The 19,814-nt window shown below is 43.7% G+C and overlaps 1 protein-coding gene across 4 annotated transcripts in view; it reads left to right on the top strand.

Moving 5' to 3' along the window:
* The window catches only part of RASA3 (RAS p21 protein activator 3), a 398,462-nt gene that overhangs the window by 219,149 nt on the left and 159,499 nt on the right, over window positions 1–19,814 (top strand). For all 4 annotated transcript variants that reach the window (XM_063953391.1, XM_063953390.1, XM_063953393.1 and 1 more), the window contains exon 4: window positions 6,206–6,300. In XM_063953391.1, coding sequence (XP_063809461.1) covers window positions 6,206–6,300 — 95 coding nt within the window. The remainder of the gene's footprint in view (window positions 1–6,205; window positions 6,301–19,814) is intronic.

The following is a 19,814-nucleotide window of genomic DNA, read 5'->3' as shown; positions in this document are numbered from 1 at the left end:
TACCGCGGCTGCGTTTGACGGCATGGCGTTGAATGCCAGATCCTAAAAGGAAAAGGCATTCCAGAAGAAGTCATTCCTACCTTGATAAAGGCAAGGAAGGAAGTCACCGCGAAGCATTATCGCCGTATTTGGCGAAAATATGTTGCGTGGTGCGAGCAGCGGAGTGCTCCGATGGAGGAATTTCAACTGGGTCGTTTTCCTACATTTCCTGCAATCAGGATTGTCTATGGGTCTCAAATTGGGATCTATTAAGGTTCAAATTTCGGCCCTATCAATATTCTTCCACAAAGAATTGGCCTCAGTCCCTGAGGTCCAGATTTTTATCAAAGGAGTACTGCATATACAGCCTCCTGTGGTGCCTAAGGTGGCACCGTGGGATCTAAATGTAGTTTTAGATTTCCTCAAATCCAATTGGTTTGAACCACTAAAGAATGTGGATTTGAAATATCTCACATGGAAAGTGACTATGTTACTGGCCCTGGCTTCGGCCGGGAGAGTATCTGAACTGGCGGCTTTGTCTTATAAAAGCCCTTATTTAATTTTCCATTCGACATAGGGCAGAGCTGCGGACGCGTCCGCATTTTCTCCCTAAGGTGGTATCAGCGTTTCACCTGAACCAGCCTATTGTAGTGCCTGCGGCTACAGACGACTTGAAGGACTCCAAGTTGTTGGACGTTGTCAGAGCCTTAAAAATATACATTTAAAGGACGGCTGGAGTCAGAAAATCTGACTCGCTGTTTATACTGTATGCACCCAACAAGTTGGGTGCACCTGCTTCTAAGCAGTCGATTGCTCGTTGGTTTTGTAACAAAATTCAACTTGTACATTCTGTGGCAGGCCTGCCACAGCCTAAATCTGTTAAGGCCCATTCCGCAAGGAAGGTGGGCTCATCTTGGGCGGCTGCCCGAGGGGTCTCGGCATTACAACTCTGCCGAGCAGCTACGTGGTCAGGGGAGAACACGTTTGTAAATTTTTACAAATTTGATACCCTGGAAAAGGAGAACCTGGAGTTCTCTCATTCGGTGCTGCAGAGTCATCCGCACTCTCCCGCCCGTTTGGGAGCTTTGGTATAATCCCCATGGTCCTTTCAGGAACCCCAGCATCCACTTAGGACGATAGAGAAAATAAGAATTTACTTACCGATAATTCTATTTCTCGGAGTCCGTAGTGGATGCTGGGCGCCCATCCCAAGTGCGGATTATCTGCAATACTTGTACATAGTTATTGTTAACTAATTCGGGTTATTGTTTAGGAAGCCATCTTTCAGAGGCTCCTCTGTTATCATACTGTTAACTGGGTTTAGATCACAAGTTGTACGGTGTGATTGGTGTGGCTGGTATGAGTCTTACCCGGGATTCAAAATCCTCCCTTATTGTGTACGCTCGTCCGGGCACAGTACCTAACTGGAGTCTGGAGGAGGGTCATAGGGGGAGGAGCCAGTACACACCACCTGACCTGTAAAAGCTTTACTTTTGTGCCCTGTCTCCTGCGGAGCCGCTATTCCCCATGGTCCTTTCAGGAACCCCAGCATCCACTACGGACTCCGAGAAATAGAATTATCGGTAAGTAAATTCTTATTTTTGTTACTTTGAAAGTTAATAATGGTGCTTCCTCACAGTTTTCACTATGATAGAGTAAAAACTGTTCCTTGGCTACATAAGAAAAATCATTATAGTTTGTTTGTGTTAAGACTGACCAGGCTTATTGCTGATAATGCCAGAAGTCACTTATCTAAATAAATGTCTCCAATGTCAACTTACTTAAAAACATCAATGTGTCTTTAATGACCCCTTTCAACCAGTTTGTCCCTGTAATGGAAAAATATTGGGGCAGATGTATTAACCTGGAGAAGGGATAAAGAAGTGATAAAGCACGTGATAAGTGCAAGGTGATAGCGCACCAGCCAGTCAGCTCCTGTCATTTTTCAAATCCTTAATGATTGGTTGGTGCGTTATCACCTCGTGCTTATCACTGCATTATCACTTCTTTATCCCTTCTCCAGGCTTAATAAATCTGCCCAATGATTATCTCTTCAGTCCAGGCATTGCCTATTGCTTTTTGTTTTATGGTTGAACAGATATCATTGATGGATTGGGAAGGCTGGGTGAAGATTTAATTGCAGACTTTCTATGTAGAATAAAAAATAATTTCGATTTAGAGAGTTCTTTATTGTATTGATGTTTTTTCTTTTTTACTCTAAATGGACAATAATATTTTGTTGCTGTTGTTGAAAATGAGGCTAACAAAAATGATATTGTAAAGGTTTTTTTTTTTGTCTCCATGGGGTCGATTCAATTCGGCAACAGTTGAATAGCGCCGGGAGTTGAGAGAAGAAACCCGACAAAAGTGCTGCCGCGCGGCCGGCGCGAGGCTGATTCTGTCGGGAATCAGCATCGCCGCGGGTAGTTAAGTCAGAGAATGCCCGTTCTCCCGACAAAACTACCTGTTAAGTCGGCGAGAACGGGCTATCGCCGACTTAACTGGAGCTGAATTGAATAGCGTCGGGAGCAAACTCTCGGCGCTATTCAACTGTTGCAGAATTAAATCGACCCCAATGAATTTGAGGAAATGTTATTTTGTAAATGATAAATGCGATACAATATCAACTTTGGGGGGAATGCAGTTAGCCCTGATAATTTACTGCATGTGAAAAAGGGGGTAGTCTCTTGCTTTAATGCCTGAGGCTATTCAGTTAGAGACCCATTTTCTCACCTGGTAAATTAACCTTTAAAGGGTTTCATCCTATAGAATCCGGGATAAGTTCCCAGGCCTATGTGTTAACATGGTCGCAGCACCCGGAAACAAGCTATTTACTGGGGATTTCTTTTCATGCCTGCTCAAGCTTGAAATAAATCCCTGTTAACTACAGACTGCAGGGATGCCTTCATGGCTAATCGAATAGGCCTGCTGCTTCAGTTAGCCTGCAGTAAATTACTGCTGCTAATAATGACTGCTAAAATAGGCAAACTAAAATTAGGATCCTTGTATTCCTTATGATGTGCATACACTCCAGTCTCAGGGGTATATTTACCAAAGTGTGGGTTTTTAGATGTGGAATTGTTGCTCACAGGAACCAATCAGATTCATGTTCATTACTTCTAAAAGGTGCTAGATAAATGATTGGTTGCTATGGGCAAAATCTCTACTTCTAAAAACCTGCACTACAGTAAATATACCCCCCCCCCCCGGTCTGCATATTACCCAGCTGTTGAGATTAAACTGGCTCCAGTGGGTTTCTTTTTGCATACTCTGATCTACTTTTCTATAATGTAATCATATTACGACATGTTTCAGTTATATGTATGCATTTGTTTCTTTAACCTGGCATCAAGTGCATCTATTTAGGACCTTGTTTTATATCTACCAAAAACGTTGTGCATGCAAGACTAAATAATTTCTCAGTCTGAATGTGTTGTTATAACAGATGAGCTATCTTGTGTTGGTGCATGTTACAAAGGCGAACATCATTGTAGATTAACCCTGCAGACGTGAGCAACATAACTAGGTAAAATGTTAATTTAAATAAATATTTCTTGTCTTGGTTTGCTTTCATGGAAAGACCCAGAGAACCATAAATTCCTGCTGTTTCAGTCTTGTTTGAGCTTGTGCAACATAAGGTATCTGGGTTACAGAGCTTGGCGAGTATACAAACAGTTCCCCCACTATTGTTATGGCAGCATGGGCTACAAAGAGTTCTCTCTCATGTATTACACCAGCAGTTCAGTTATAAAGGCTTACTGAAAGATGAACATCTTCATAAATCTTGGTTCAGTCCATACTATGTTTGTGTCTTCTGTGTGCAGTCAGAAAATTATTTTAACCTAGAGGACATGGTTATAATGAACCCATACATATCACTTATCTCGTTACTTGAATATTTCTTATCAATACAGTTTCTCTTTAAAAGCAAGGGAAATATCCATCCAACATTTAATTCCAATCCCGTAAATGCAATTCTGTATATATTAACAGGGATCCGGTAAGGATCCCAAAACTACTCGGAATGTTGGCGCCAGGATCCCAACGTTGATCGCTTTCCCGGTCTTGGGACCCAAACAACAAGGATTTCACGGGTCTCCGTAGAAGCAAGACGCAGAGATTTAGATTTAGGCTGCAGGGGAATGGTTAAGGATAGGCTGCGGAAAGAGGGGGAGGGAGGGGGGGGGGGGTTTGGGTCAGGCACCACTGAGGAGGGTTAGGGTTTGGCTGTGGGGAAGGGGGGGCATTAGAGTCATGCTTTGGAAAAAGTGGGTTAGGGATCAGAGTTAGCTTTATTCATTTGTCTGTGTTGGGATTATAATCGCTGGGATGCCACTATCTTTTATTGACAGCCAGCATTCCAACCGCTGGGATCCCGATACCAACGTTGTTTTAACATTAGTGTCTAAATATATTTTGTGTATGGAATTGACCTTTAAAGTAACCACACACATTTCTATTATGTTTCTGGTCCAGTGATCAGTTTGCAGACTAATATGATAGATGACCAATTTGAGCACACAGAATGGACACCTTGGGGCAGATGCATTAAGCCTGGAGAAGTGATAAAGCAGTAATAAGTGGAAGGTGATAACGCACCAGCCACTCATCTCCTGTCAATTTATATATTGCCAGCTGATTGGCTGGTGCATTAACACCTTGAACTTATCACTGCTTTATCACTTCTCCAGGCTTAATACATCTGCCCCTGTGTAACAGTGTGGTCATACACAGATATGCAGCCCACACAAGGGCTAAAGGAGGTTTGATATAGGGTTTACTGCTATGGACTGACAGATTCCAAAACCACACCTAGGTCAGATAATTTCCTACCTGGTCACTATTTAACTATTTATGTTATCCAATCAGAAAATGGTTAAGTGTTTCACCTGATAATTCCCCCCCAAAAAGCCAAACTAATATTGGAAAACAGTATAGACGTCTACTATACAAGTATTTGGAGTTCTTAAATTAACTCAAATGGCTGTTTTAAGCATTTTTCAAAAACTGAAAAAGTTATAGAAAGCAAGTGTTTTTCTGCAAAATAAATGATCTGCTTAAGTTAGTGGTCCATGAAAATGCATGTTTTATATGTATATATTTGTCTCATTTTAAATCCCATTTTTAAAAAAACTTTAAAAAAACCTCTGGAATCTTAAAAACACCTGTCCTATTAATACAGCACCCCTAATTAACCAATTTTCCTGTATGTTGCACATTTTCACCACAAAAATGACTTGTCATTATTGGCCAAATTAAGGTATTTAAAAAAAAAAAAATGAGTGTCTTATTAATCATTAGTGAGGATGTCCCAGTGGTTCTGACCAAGTCCCGACATTTTCACCTTAAAATAGGGATTTTCCCCACCTGCCATTGAATTGGGTGATGACTACTGTTGCATGAAAACGGGTTATTGTCTGCAATTGAATACCCAGTCCTACTGGGGAAAAAGTGCTATATCAATGACTATTATTATTATTATTATTATTATTATTATTATTAGGAAGTTTAGCTACTACTGAATTGGTGAGTGTCCTGAAGGTTTGTAGCATTTATGGAATAAGCCAATAAGGGGTCATAGACTCTAGGTAAAATGAGTGCCTTTTACCTGCAGTGTAGTAAGTTACCACTATCAAACAAAGGCCACAACTAGAAAAATATATATTTTAGGGATCATTGTTTAGCATTGAACTCTAATTTGCCATAATTACTCCGAAATTGCGTGCAAGGATAAAAATGCCCATGTGCTGAGTTGTACACCACTATGCGCCAGGACCTCGCTTATGCTTGAGCTTTGTTTCGTAGTAATATCATTATACTGTAATTGAGAAATGTTACACCAGCTCTATCCTTGGTGCCAGTGATTAGTCTGTAAACATTGGTATCTGCATGTAGGCACACCTCTACATTGACCCCATTTCCATTCATATGCCCTTGCTAAGCTTTGCCTGTATGTGAATGCCTGTTGCCACCCAGTAATGCGGGAGAGATGGTCAGTGTAAGCCAGTTGTTACATGGATGGCATCCACTATGGGAGGATGAGGCTTGCAGTGTACTAGGTCAGTTTACTGAACAGATATTGATTACATGGTGTCTTATGTTTAGAACGTTTTTTTGTATGTTTTGTTTTAACTTTCCTATAAAATGTTCATACTAGAAATAAAATGTTTGGGACAATAAACATCTTGAAATATTTTTTATTTCACCTCATTCCTTTCTCTTCCAGGCAAAGTTGCAATACTGAAAGAGGATCTACAGAAGTACAACAACAGAGAAACCTGGTTTCAAGTGCAACATGTGGATGCAGACTCTGAAGTACAGGTCAGCTTAGAGCCACAACTCCTTAAACAATTATTTGTTTTATGTTTAAAATACTTTGTGTCTGCTGATAACTGGGCTGTTTCTCCTAAAAACAAACAGGTAGAAAAGGTATATTTTTTGGGCTGCCCAAATTGGATTGCCTGAAAAAGTACAGGAGAAACCTCAAAAAACATCACGCCTCATGTTTCTTATCCACTAAAAAAAATTCTGACGATTTTTATTTTTTTGCAGGCTATACAATTAGCCACAGGTTTTTCCCGTTCTAAAAATATTCATTTTCCCTGCTACAAATTTCCTGATAAGTTCCGGCATCAGGGCTAATTGGATAGCCCCAGGCGTTATGGAACAGGTGTTGGTCTGTTAGATTCTTGTTAACTGTTTTTCACTTTTCACCCCTTTAGCACCTATGTAATATAGTCATAGTAAAAGTACCATCCAGTTTCCTTAAATTGCAGGGTCACAGATTTTTATTCAAAATGTAATTTCAGGCTTGTAGAAAGGCATGTTCTGTTATATCATTTTCTGTGTATATAAATAATACTATGTCCAGACAATATGTTAACAGAAACACCATGCAATTATGGCTTTCTGTAGCATAGAGTACATGTATGGTATGAGAGAGCTTTGATCTATTCAGATGTCCTGACCATTTAAAGTGCTTGGCAATGTCATGCTCGCTCACCACCTTTGATGTTCATAGTGTATGTTCTATTTATTCTGCCAACGTTCTGCATGCATTTAGTTCATTTTAGCTCCTGTAATATTGTCCTTGATTCATACCTTGTAAATGTATACTTAAATGGGCAACTCTTCCTCTAATCCAGCTGTTACTAGCATCTGTGAGTGGGTTAGCATCATGGGTGATGTATTACCGCAACAGCTGTAATGTCGAATATAACTTCTCATTAGATACACATTGGAAAATGTGACCTGAAAGCTGACCTGGTGACAAGACATACGAGTGTGTAGATAAACGTTGCTTTAGGTGAATTTGTAAATTGACAATTTTGCTGCTGTGTGCATACAGTGTGATTACTATTGCAGAGTTCTGCTAATGGACTGCTTTCCTATAGTACTTGACATAATTATCTAGAATAGTTCTGGGAAAGTGTATTATAGCAGACAGACTTTTCTTCCACAACTGTAAATCCCTTGTTTCAAGTTTTGTTTTTTAAGGAGTCTTTCTCTGGCTGGGTCCACAGGATTATCCACAGGATAACATTGGGACATTGTCGAGCGACAGCGAAAATGGCACCAACACGGTCACGAGCTCTCTGGCCTCCCAGGATGCATCGGGGCCCCCACTATATAGTCCCGCCCACTGACTCAGTCAGATCAGTTTTTTGCTTGGTGCGGCAGGAAGCCGCATGGTCACAGGGTGCTGTGAAAGCAGCCTCAAGTTTTCATTACTTTATTTTTATAAACTTACTATATTGTTTTTTTTTGAACGACTTCTCTTAACAGCGTCTTAAACGCATATTAGAAAGAGTCGCTCCAACAACTCCCCACCGGGTCGCAACAACGCTTACCTTCGGGTATCAGTGCTGTCTCGACGGGCGTCTGTGTCGGATGTTCTAGCAGGTCCAGCAGACGTAACCAGGCTGTGGCCGGAGCATGGGGTGATAATGTCAATTATTATCTTTAAACATAAAGCTATACACTATTACTGTGGCGCCGCTAGACCACGTGCTACGCACTTTGTACGCTATTTGCGTACAGAGTCCCGCACGTGGTACGCACTTGGCGTACACACGCTGCGCTGAGTGTACGGAATACACACAGCGGGCGCACACACAGTTGATAACCTTTAAACCTTGTTAATAAAACACAGTAAGAATATACTTATACTCTAAACCTTAGTAGTCAAATACTGTAATGATGTAACGCTTAAACCTTAACAATGTGTATGCTGTTTGAGCGATTAAGACGCTAAGAGAGCCCTTTGCAGGAAAGTGAAAACACAACACCGGGTTTGGTTAAAACCACAGCAGCTCTAACACTGCCGTGGATTATTCAGAGAAAAAGGGGAAAACAGTACAAGTTATACACTACAAGCTAACACAGAAATCTAACAGAATAACAGAGAATAAGACGAACAATGGCTACAGAGAATATACGTACGTGGGGGATCTTTCGCAAGCGCGACCTGGAATCCAGTCCTCAGCTATTCAGGTAGAAAGCCTTCAGAGTCATGAGGCTGGCCAGGTAACAGTGGTCTTTATATACACAACATACATTCACAATACAATGGTACCTGTAATCTCATTGTTCATTGGACACAGGGATGTGTCTCTACATTACAGCAAAGGTCATAGGTGGATTTGAACAGGTGGGCTGTGTCTTTCCCCAACTGCTCTGGTGGGAGGTATACTCAGGATTCCCGCCGCATGTGTAATTTACAGCAAATACAATTAATGTTCATAATCTATTTCTGTACATAACTATACGCAGGAGCGAGCGATCCTTTCCTAACTAACATCGGAATGTTACCCTTAAAATACCCTACAGCTGGATACTAGACACCACCTTTCAACCTTTATCTGACCCTTCCTATCATGCAAAGAGGAATCTCTCTATCCAGGAACAGTTTAAACTGATCATACTCGCTGACATGGTCTAGGGGAATATTAACTACAAAATGCACTATTTGGGTTAAATATGCTACGATCGAGTCGCACGCTACACGTTCACAAACTCCGCCGTAAATACACATCTTATGCGCACGAGACGCTGGAGCGTCCCCTACGCAACTTGCGGGTATGTGTACACACGGGGGAACAGGTGCACGAGCAGCGTGCATGTGCATGAGGGGTTAGTACAAGGGGTATGCATCATGATATTTTTCGACTTTGACAGGGGAGACGGTGAGTCTATGGACTTCCTCTTACTAGAGGGGACACAGCTACACTGATTTGGTGGAGACTACAAACAGTGTGTTGATGCGCCGAACATTTCGAGTGTGACAGCGCTACGCTCCGGGGATCATAGGCGCCAGGACTAGGTAGAGGCCGCGATCCTGGAGTTTAAGTCAACGGGGGGATTCAGACGCTCTCCTGGCCGTCCCTCCTCCGAGTTCATGGCCAGTTCCCGCGTGTCTCTCGTTTCATGAACTGAATGACCTCACAGCCGGCTCAGACGCTACCACGAGGGTACTCGGTCGCAGCTTAGACGCTGCGGTTGTGTACACTGGAGATAAAACCCGCCAGACCGAGTCGCAGGCCTTAGCGTCTGCATACACGTGGAAGTCGCTCAGCGTCCATGTCCGTTGGTGAGCGTCTGTGTCCGTTATCAGTTACCAAGAGCGGCAGTGTACACCAGTAGCGTCTGAATCCACTCAGCGTCTTACGAGCGTATTTGCTTGGATATGGAAGTGTGGTGAGTCTCCCTGTATCCCACTCTCCGGAGGCAGGGTATACAGTACTAAAAATTCCTTCTACTTTTTAGTATGTATTGTTAATTTTTAGTACATATTGCATATGAGACCTGTATATTACTGTGTTTTCTGCATGTTATGTTGAAAAAAAAGAGCCAGTTAAAACAGAAGTACAATTTTCCTACTTATGTATAAGTTGTTATGGAGGTTGTATTCTCATATGACAATGTCTAATGCTTTAACATGTGACTGACTGCTAGTATGTGTGCTGACTTTTCTGTGTAATGTCAGTCCTGTTCTGACCCTCAAATCAGGTGCACTGTGGTCAGATTGATTTCACCTCTATATACTGACATATAGGGTGTTTTTCAGTCACAAAATTGTGTAGTCAATAACAGATTATTACCATGTCTGTGAGCGGCAAAAGTGATGAGGAGAATTTATCAAGCACTCCTATAGCCCTAACATCCTTATCTTGTAAGTCAGGGGTAATTGATATGAATCAATTGGTCACTTATGAGGGTTTGTGTGCAAACTGTTTTGCTTTTCAGCGAAGTAAAAGACAGGAGTTGGTTCAATCACCAACAGAGCCACCATGGAATATGTTCGCAAAGACTCTATCTTCTATAGCGAACAAGTTAACTACAGTAGCACCACCTCAGGGGTTAGGTTACACTATGAACCCATACATGCAGCTCCCTTCCTACGGCTTGGTTCCAGTAGCCTCTACAAGCAACCAAGAGACAGTTAAGACTAAGACAGATACGTCTATGTGGCAGACTACACAAGATGATACATCGGACGATGAGACAATAGATTCGACTCCGTATGATGATCAGTCGCAGAGTTTTAGTTCAGATGATGTAGCTGAACTTACTAATGCTGTGAAAGCTGTTCACTCGTTGGAAGAGCCAGCCAAGACAGTGTTAAAATCTAAAGCACCTGTATTTAAACGAACAAAATCAGTGAAAGCTGAATTCCCAGCGTCCGATGAGCTGACAGAAATGATGGATGAGTCTTGGGCAGCGCCCAGTAAAAAGTATAAGATTCCTAAGAGATGGGATTCTTATTATCCATTTCCAGCTGTGGATTTGTTCGAAAAGAGAAGTTCCTCCAAAAGTAGATGCACATGTTCTGCGACTCGTGCATAAATCTGCTTTACCACTGTCATCTACCTCACTAAATGATGTCACAGATAGCCTTTTGAAAAATATTTTTTCTCTAGTAAGACCTGCTATGGCTTCGGCCTGGGTAGCAAAGGCAATGGGCGAATGGATAGAGGAACTAGAGAATGACATCCCTTCTACTAGGGAGCAAGAGGATCGTTTTTGCCGTTTAAGACAATCTACCCAGTATTTGGAAGAAGCAGCAATTGATGTAGGTACAGTTGCTTCTAAAGCTTCAGCCTTGACAGTAGTCGCTCGCAGAGCAATTTGGCTACGTACCTGGAAGGCAGATGCGGAATCCAAGAAAGAATTGGAAGCATTGCCTTTTGTGGGTAATATATTATTTGGAAAACCTTTATCGGATATCCTAGAATCAGAGGCTGAATCGAAAAAGGTCAGATTTCCGGCTACCTATAACCCTAAGTCCAAGGGTTTAAAATTTCGCTCTTTTCGTTGGCAAAGCAAAGCGAAAGCAAAAGAGGAGCCTAAACAACCCCAGTTTAAATCCAGGGGTAGGAAGCAGTGGGCTAGCAAAAAGCCAGCTTCCAAACCTGAACAGAAACCCTCAGCCTGAAGAGACGGCTCCCAACCCTGGAATCCTCCAGGCGGAGGCCCGCCCGACTCCTTCAATTTGCACACATATGGCAACAGTCAACAGCAGATGCCTGGGTGCAGAAGGTAGTATCTCAGGGGTATGGGTTCCCGTTCAGGAGGCAGCCTCCTCAAAGATTTTTTTGCACCAGCCCGTCTGGTATAGAGTCGAAGGCCAATGCCCTGCAAGAAGCAGTCCAAATATTACTGCAGTCAGGTGTGATTGTCCCAGTACCTCCATAACAAAAGGGACAGGGGTATTACTCCAACCTATTTCTAATCCAGAAACCAAATGGGTCATATCGACCAATTCTAAATCTGAAAATGTTGAACAAATACATATGGATCCCGAAGTTCCACATGGAGACGTTACGCTCCATAATGTTGGCTATGGAACCGGGAGATTACATGGTATCTCTGGATGTACGGGATGTTTACCTACATGTGCCTATAGCACTGTCACATCAGTGTTAGCTCAGGTTTGCCATCCTCCAGGAACATTTCCAGTTCCAAGCTCTGCCTTTCGGGCTAGCTACAGCACCCAGGGTGTTTACCAAGATCATGGTGGTTATGGCAGCTTGTCTGCGCAAACAAGGAATAAGAATATTCCCATACCTCGACGACCTGTTAATCTTAGCACAGTCGCAAGATTTACTGTTGAGCCATCTCCAACAGACGATAGGTCGTTTACAGAGACACGGGTGGCTCATAAATTGGGAAAAGTCGTCCCTGAATCCGTCACAGCGGATGGTTCATTTGGGAGCCATATTGGATTCAGACCTACAGAAAGTTCTCTTGCCAGAGAAAAAGATAGTCAAAGGGCAGGTCATGGCTCAGGAAGCGTTGCAAGCCCAGACAATGTCAGTCCATGCAGCAATGCGACTGTTGGGTCTGATGGTATCAACCTTCGACATGGTGGAATATGCGCAATTCCACTCCAGACCATTGCAGCACCTGATTTTGACCAAAAGGAACGGAAGTCATCAAACGATAAAGAAGCAGATGATAAAGATTCCAGTAAATGTAAAAAGGTCTCTAGCGTGGTGGCTACAGACAGACCATTTAAACAAGGGGAGACCCTTTTGGATAAAAGAGTGGCAAGTCCTGACAATAGATGCCAGCCTGCAAGGCTGGGGGGCGGTACTCGGAAGCCTATGGTTCCAGGGAAAATGGACCGCAAGGGAAAATCGCCTGCCGATAAATCTGTTGGAGATAAGGGCTGTTTACTTGGCTCTAGTCCAGGCAAAGGACAATCTACGAGGAAGACCAGTCCAGATCCGCTCAGACAATGTGACGGCAGTAGCATACCTCAATCATCAAGGAGGAACTCACAGCAAGAGTCTGATGGAGGAAGTAACGCCCATTCTAAGATGGGCAGAACTCCATCTCCCGGCATTGTCCGCAGTATTTGTCCCGGGTGTGCTAAATTGGGAAGCGGGTTTTCTCAGTCGGCACACCATTCAGGAAACCGAATGGGCACTACACCCGGAAGTGTTTCAGACACTGGTGAACAGATGGGGTCTACCGGAGATAGACCTTATGGCGTCTCGTCTAAACAACAAGGTTCCGAGGTACGGATCAAGAACAAGGGACCCAGGAGCGGTCCTGGTAGACGCACTGTCAGTAGAATGGAGGATTCAGCTGGCATATCTGTTCCCTCCAATATCTCTGTTACCCAGAGTAGTGAGAAAGATAAAACAGGCAAAAGGAGCAATTATTCTAATTGGCCAAGAAGGCATTGGTACACAGAAGTGTTGAGAATGTCCGTGGAAGCACCGATACTGCTCCCTCAACGTCCAGATCTGTTAATGCAGGGTCCTTGTTGTCACAGTCATCTGGATCGCCTATCTTTGACGGCGTGGCTGTTGAAACCTCTATCTTAGAGGCTAAAGGATTTTCGAAACAAGTAATCCAAACCATGCTTAGGGCAAGAAAGCCTTCTTCGGCCCGTGTGTATCATAGAATATGGCAAGTCTATATTCACTGGTGTACTGGAAAAAATTACAATCCGAGATCTTTTAAAGTAGCTAGGATTTTGGATTTCCTTCAGGCAGGATTGGATAAAGGGTTGAAAGTTGCTTCCTTGAGGGTGCAAGTCTCGGCGTTGACTGTATGGTTTCAGCAGAAGATTGCTGATTTACAGGATGTACGTACGTTTTTCCAAGGAGTAGTACATATTCAACCTCCATTTGTTCCTCCTGCAGCTCCCTGGGATTTGAATTTAGTTCTTAAATTTCTCCAGGGTCCTCTGTTTGAACCACTTGAGAGAGCAGATCTTAAGTGGTTAACGGTTAAAGTTCTTTTTTTTTTTTTTACTGGCAATGGCGTCAGCCAGAAGAGTGTCAGATTTAGGAGCATTATCATGTAAGTCTCCTTTCCTAAGTTTTTTTCCAGACAGAACAGCTCTCAGAACGAGATCTAGTTATCGTCCAAAGGTGATATCAAAGTTTCACCTGAATGAAGAGATTGTAGTCCCAGCTTTTCAGGTATCGGGACTTTCTGCGGGAGAAGCGTCGCTGGACGTGGTCCGGGCTTTAAGAATCTACATAGATCGTACTAGTGCCATCAGGAAAACAGATTCTCTCTTCATCCTCTACGGATTCCATAGGAGAGGTTGGCCTGCTAGTAAACAGACGCTGGTGAGATGGCTCCGAATGGTAATATCAGAAGCTTATTCTCATGCAGTTCTACCTATTCCGGCTAATGTCTCTGCACACTCTACACGTAAGGTAGGTCCTTCTTGGGCAGCACAGCAGGGTGCTGCAGCAGAACAGATATGTAGGGCAGCCACATGGTCTTCCATAAACACAGTCATCAGACATTATGCCTTGGATACTTTTGCCTCTCATGACGCAGACTTCGGGCGAAAGGTCCTCCTGTGCAATCAGGAGCGTCCCCACCACTAAAATGGCTTTGGGAATCCCAATGTTATCCTGTGGATAATCCTGTGGACCCAGCCAGAGAAATATACGTTATGGGAAGAACTTACCGTTGATAACGTGATTTCTCTTATGTCCACAGGTATCCACGGGGATCCCACCCTGACGCATCTGATTTGAGGATCTAGACAATCACTAAACCTCTTCCTTCTTGTATGGAAGGATGTGCATGTGTGTTCTTATCGCCTGTACAGGTCTCTACCTAATGTTCCTGCCTAAAATCGCTGTGGAAAGAACTGATCTGACTGAGTCAGTGGGCGGGACTATATAGTGGGGGCCCGATGCTTCCTGGGAGGCCAGAGAGCTCGTGACCGTGTTGGTGCCATTTTCGCTGTCGCTCGACAATGTCCCAATGTTATCCTGTGGATACCTGTGGACATAAGAGAAATCACGTTATCAACGGTAAGTTCTTACCATAACATATATTTCTGATTTTATGGTTTAAGTTCCTATGAGGGATAACAGCCAGTATCCGCTTATGCATCGGCATCAAAAATCCAGTAGTATAAAATCCTACATTTGAAATGAATTCAAGTATAGATCCCTTGGGGCAAAGTGAGTATTTCTGGGATATGATCATTCAAATTATTGCTTGACACTGCCATTAAAGTATTTTGAATTTCATGATGATATGGGTAGTTGTGGAACCTCTTGTATATATGTTTTGAGGTTAGTCCCAACAGTATTGCTGATATCAAAAAAACTAAAATACAAGTAGCCTTCTATAAAAGTACTACAGATAACTTGTACAATATTTATACAAAGAAATAGGTTTTCCAGATTCTTTAAAATTTAATACAAAATTGTGAAATTACAGTAAAAAGACAAAAAAGGGGAACTAATGACATTAATCTGTCAATTCCCCCTGGCCCTTGTTACTTTGTAGCAGTGATTTCTTCCACACAAATATGCCCTATTTATTTATTTGATTAATTTTTCTGATTTTTAATACTATGTCTAATGTGTTTTTTTTTTTATTTAATATTGGTATAATAATAAGTCAGGTTTTTCAACTTTTTTGTTTTTTTACATTTATCCACTTCCTGTTCATTTTACAGGTTAAGTATCCCTTATCCAAAATGTTTGGGACCAGAAGTATTTTGCATATCAGATTTTTCCATATTTTGGAATAATTGCATACAATAATGAGATATCATGGCGATGGGACCTAAGTCTAAGCACAGAATACATTTATGTTACATATACACCTTATACACACAGCCTGAAGGTAATTTTAGCCAATATTTTTAATAACTTTGTGCATTAAACAAAGTTTGTGTATACTGAGCCATCAAAAAACAAAGGTTTCACTATCTTACTCTCACTCAAAAAAGTCCGTATTTTGGAATATTTGGATATGGGATACTCAACCTGTATATGCATTTTTATGCATGCTTTACTTATGGACAACACTTAAGGGGAATTCAATCAATTGATCTCCCAGGGGCTATCTAATTAGCCCAGAAAGCCGACACTAATCTTGGATTCTTTTTGTTACTTGCCTGAGGCAGGTGAAAACCAAAATCTCTGTTTCCACACCTGCAAAAACACATACAGTAGGTTTGTGAACTTATCACAGACCCTATCTGTTTTTGGACGAAAATTTTTAATTTTCGGGTGCAAAAAATGGGGTTTGATTGAATTGTGCAATAAAAAAAATTGTGAAAAACGTCTTTTTTTTTTCTCACCCAAAATTTTTCCGGGGCTGATTGAATCCCCCCCCCCCTTCCCCACCCCTTAAACTGGGTACACATCAGAAAATTGTTTTGAACTATTGCCCGATTATGTCAGATCGGAACAAGAAATCGTTTAAAAATGGCAAACGAGTACACACTGTTGCGCGCTCCAGCGGGTTGTCCGTCGCATCTTTGGATCTGCTGTAGATGCCGCCCAATCTGAAGTTGTGGCTGACGACCCCAAGCTTTTGAATGAGGCGGTGGAACAATATATCATGCGGTTTTCTCTGACGTCCTAGTGGATGCTGGGAACTCCGTAAGGACCAGGGGGATAGCGGCTCCGCAGGAGACTGGGCACAAAAAGCAAAAGCTTCAGACTAGCTGGTGTGCACTGGCTCCTCCCCCCATGACCCTCCTCCAAGCCTCAGTTAGATTTTTGTGCCCGAACGAGAAGGGTGCAAGCTAGGTGGCTCTCCTGAGCTGCTTAGAAGTAAAAGTTTAAATAGGTTTTTTATTTTCAGTGAGTCCTGCTGGCAACAGGCTCACTGCATCGTGGGACTAAGGGGAGAAGAAGCGAACTCACCTGACTGCAGAGTGGATTGGGCTTCTTGGCTACTGGACATTAGCTCCAGAGGGACGATCACAGGTTCAGCCTGGATGGGTCCCGGAGCCGCGCCGCCGGCCCCCTTACAGAGCCAGAAGAGCGAAGAGGTCCGGAGAAAGCGGCGGCAGAAGACGTTCCTGTCTTCAAATAAGGTAGCGCACAGCACTGCAGCTGTGCGCCATTGCTCTCAGCACACTTCACACTCCGGTCACTGAGGGTGCAGGGCGCTGGGGGGGAGCGCCCTGAGACGCAATAAAAACGATATGTAAACCTTATATGGCTAAAAAAAATGCATCACATATAGCTCCTGGGCTATATGGATGCATTTATCCCCTGCCAGTTTCCTGAAAAAAGCGGGAGAAAAGGCCGCCGTGAAGGGGGCGGAGCCTTTCTCCTCAGCACACAAGCGCCATTTTCTTTCACAGCTCCGCTGGAAGGACGGCTCCCTGACTCTCCCCTGCAGTCCTGCACTACAGAAACAGGGTAAAACAGAGAGGGGGGCACTATTGGCAGCTAATATATAAATACAGCAGCTATAACAGGGAGTAACACTTATATAAGGTTATCCCTGTATATATATAGCGCTCTGGTGTGTGCTGGCAAACTCTCCCTCTGCCTCCCCAAAGGGCTAGTGGGGTCCTGTCCTCTATCAGAGCATTCCCTGTGTGTGTGCTGGGTGTCGGTACGATTGTGTCGACATGTATGAGGAGGAAAATGATGTGGAAGCAGAGCAATTGCCTGTGTTAGTGATGTCACCCCCTAGGGAGTCGACACCTGACTGGATGGTAGTAATTAAAGAATTACGTGACAATGTCAGCACTTTGCAAAAAACTGTTGACGACATGAGACAGCCGACAAATCAATTAGTGCCTGTTCAGGCGTCTCAGACACCGTCAGGGGCGCTAAAACGCCCGTTACCTCAGATGGTCGACACAGACCCTGACACGGATACTGAATCCAGTGTCAACGGTGACGAGACAAACGTAATGTCCAGTAGGGCCACACGTTACATGATCACGGCAATGAAGGAGGCATTGAACATTTCTGACACTACAAGTACCACAAAAAAGGGTATTATGTGGGGTGTGAAAAAACTACCAGTGGTTTTTCCTGAGTCAGATGAATTAAATGAGGTGTGTGATAAAGCGTGGGTTTCCCCCGATAAAAAACTGCTGATTTCTAATAAATTATTGGCACTATACCCTTTCCCGCCAGAGGTTAGGGCACGTTGGGAAACACCCCCTAGGGTAGATAAGGCGCTCACACGCTTATCAAAACAAGTGGCGTTACCGTCTCCTGATACGGCCGCTCTCAAGGAACCAGCTGATAGAAGGCTGGAAAATATCTTAAAAGGTATATACACACATACCGGTGTTATACTGCGACCAGCGATCGCCTCAGCCTGGATGTGCAGCGCTGGAGTGGCTTGGTCGGATTCCCTGACTGAAAATATTGATACCCTGGATAGGGACAGTATATTATTAACTATAGAGCATTTGAAGGATGCATTACTATATATGCGAGATGCACAGAGGGATATTTGCACCCTGGCATCTAGAGTAAGTGCGATGTCCATTTCTGCCAGAAGAACGTTATGGACAGTGGTCAGGTGATGCGGATTCCAAACGACATATGGAAGTATTGCCGTATAAAGGGGAGGAGTTATTTGGGGTCGGTCTATCGGACCTGGTGGCCACAGCAACGGCTGGAAAATCCACCTTTTTACCCCTGGTCACCTCTCAGCAGAAAAAGACACCGTCTTTTCAAACCCAGTCCTTTCGTCCCTATAAGGGCAAGAGGGAAAAAGGCCGCTCGTTCCTGCCCCGGGGCAGAGGAAGGGGAAAGACTGCACCATGCAGCCTCTTCCCAGGAGCAGAAGCCCTCCCCCGCTTCTGCCAAGTCCTCAGCATGACGCTGGGGCTCTGCAAGCAGACTCTGGCACGGTGGGGGGCCGTCTCAAGAATTTCAGCGCGCAGTGGGCTCACTCGCAAGTGGACCCCTGGATCCTGCAGGTAGTATCACAGGGGTACAAATTGGAATTCGAGACGTCTCCCCCTCGCCGGTTCCTGAAGTCTGCTCTACCAACGTCTCCCTCCGACAGGGAGGCAGTATTGGAAGCTATTCACAAGCTGTATTCCCAGCAGGTGATAATCAAGGTACCCCTCCTACAACAGGGAAAGGGGTATTATTCCACGCTGTTTGTGGTACCGAAGCCGGATGGCTCGGTGAGACCAATTTTAAATCTAAAATCTTTGAACACTTACATAAAAAGGTTCAAATTCAAGATGGAGTCACTCAGAGCAGTGATAGCGAACCTGGAAGAAGGGGACTATATGGTATCTCTAGACATCAAGGATGCTTATCTCCATGTCCCAATCTACCCTTCTCACCAAGGGTACCTCAGGTTTGTGATACAAAACTGTCATTATCAGTTTCAGACGCTGCCGTTTGGATTGTCCACGGCACCACGGGTCTTTACCAAGGTAATGGCCGAAATGATGATTCTTCTTCGAAGAAAAGGCGTATTAATTATCCCTTACTTGGACGATCTCCTGATAAGGGCAAGGTCCAGGGAACAGTTAGAGGTCGGAGTAGCACTATCTCAGGTAGTGCTACGTCAGCACGGGTGGATTCTAAATATCCCAAAATCACAGCTGATTCCAACAACACGTCTACTGTTCCTAGGGATGATTCTGGACACAGTCCAGAAAAAGGTCTTTCTCCCGGAGGGGAAGGCCAGGGAGTTATCCGAGCTAGTCAGGAACCTCCTAAAACCAGGACAAGTGTCAGTGCATCAGTGCACGAGAGTCCTGGGAAAAATGGTGGCTTCTTACGAAGCGATTCCATTCGGAAGATTCCATGCAAGAACTTTTCAGTGGGATCTGCTGGACAAATGGTCCGGATCGCATCTTCAGATGCATCAGCGGATAACCCTATCTCCAAGGACAAGGGTATCTCTCCTGTGGTGGTTACAGAAGGCTCATCTTCTAGAGGGCCGCAGATTCGGCATTCAGGATTGGATGCTGGTAACCACGGATGCCAGCCTGAGAGGCTGGGGAGCAGTCACACAGGGAAGAAATTTCCAGGGCTTGTGGTCAAGCATGGAAACGTCTCTTCACATAAATATCCTAGAGCTAAGGGCCATTTACAATGCCCTAAGTCAAG

Source organism: Pseudophryne corroboree, chromosome 2 (genome assembly GCF_028390025.1).
Source record: "Pseudophryne corroboree isolate aPseCor3 chromosome 2, aPseCor3.hap2, whole genome shotgun sequence".
In the NCBI taxonomy this organism is placed as follows: domain Eukaryota; kingdom Metazoa; phylum Chordata; class Amphibia; order Anura; family Myobatrachidae; genus Pseudophryne; species Pseudophryne corroboree.
The sequence above is the reverse complement of the archived record's forward strand: the minus strand, read 5'-3'. Positions and strand labels throughout refer to the sequence as shown.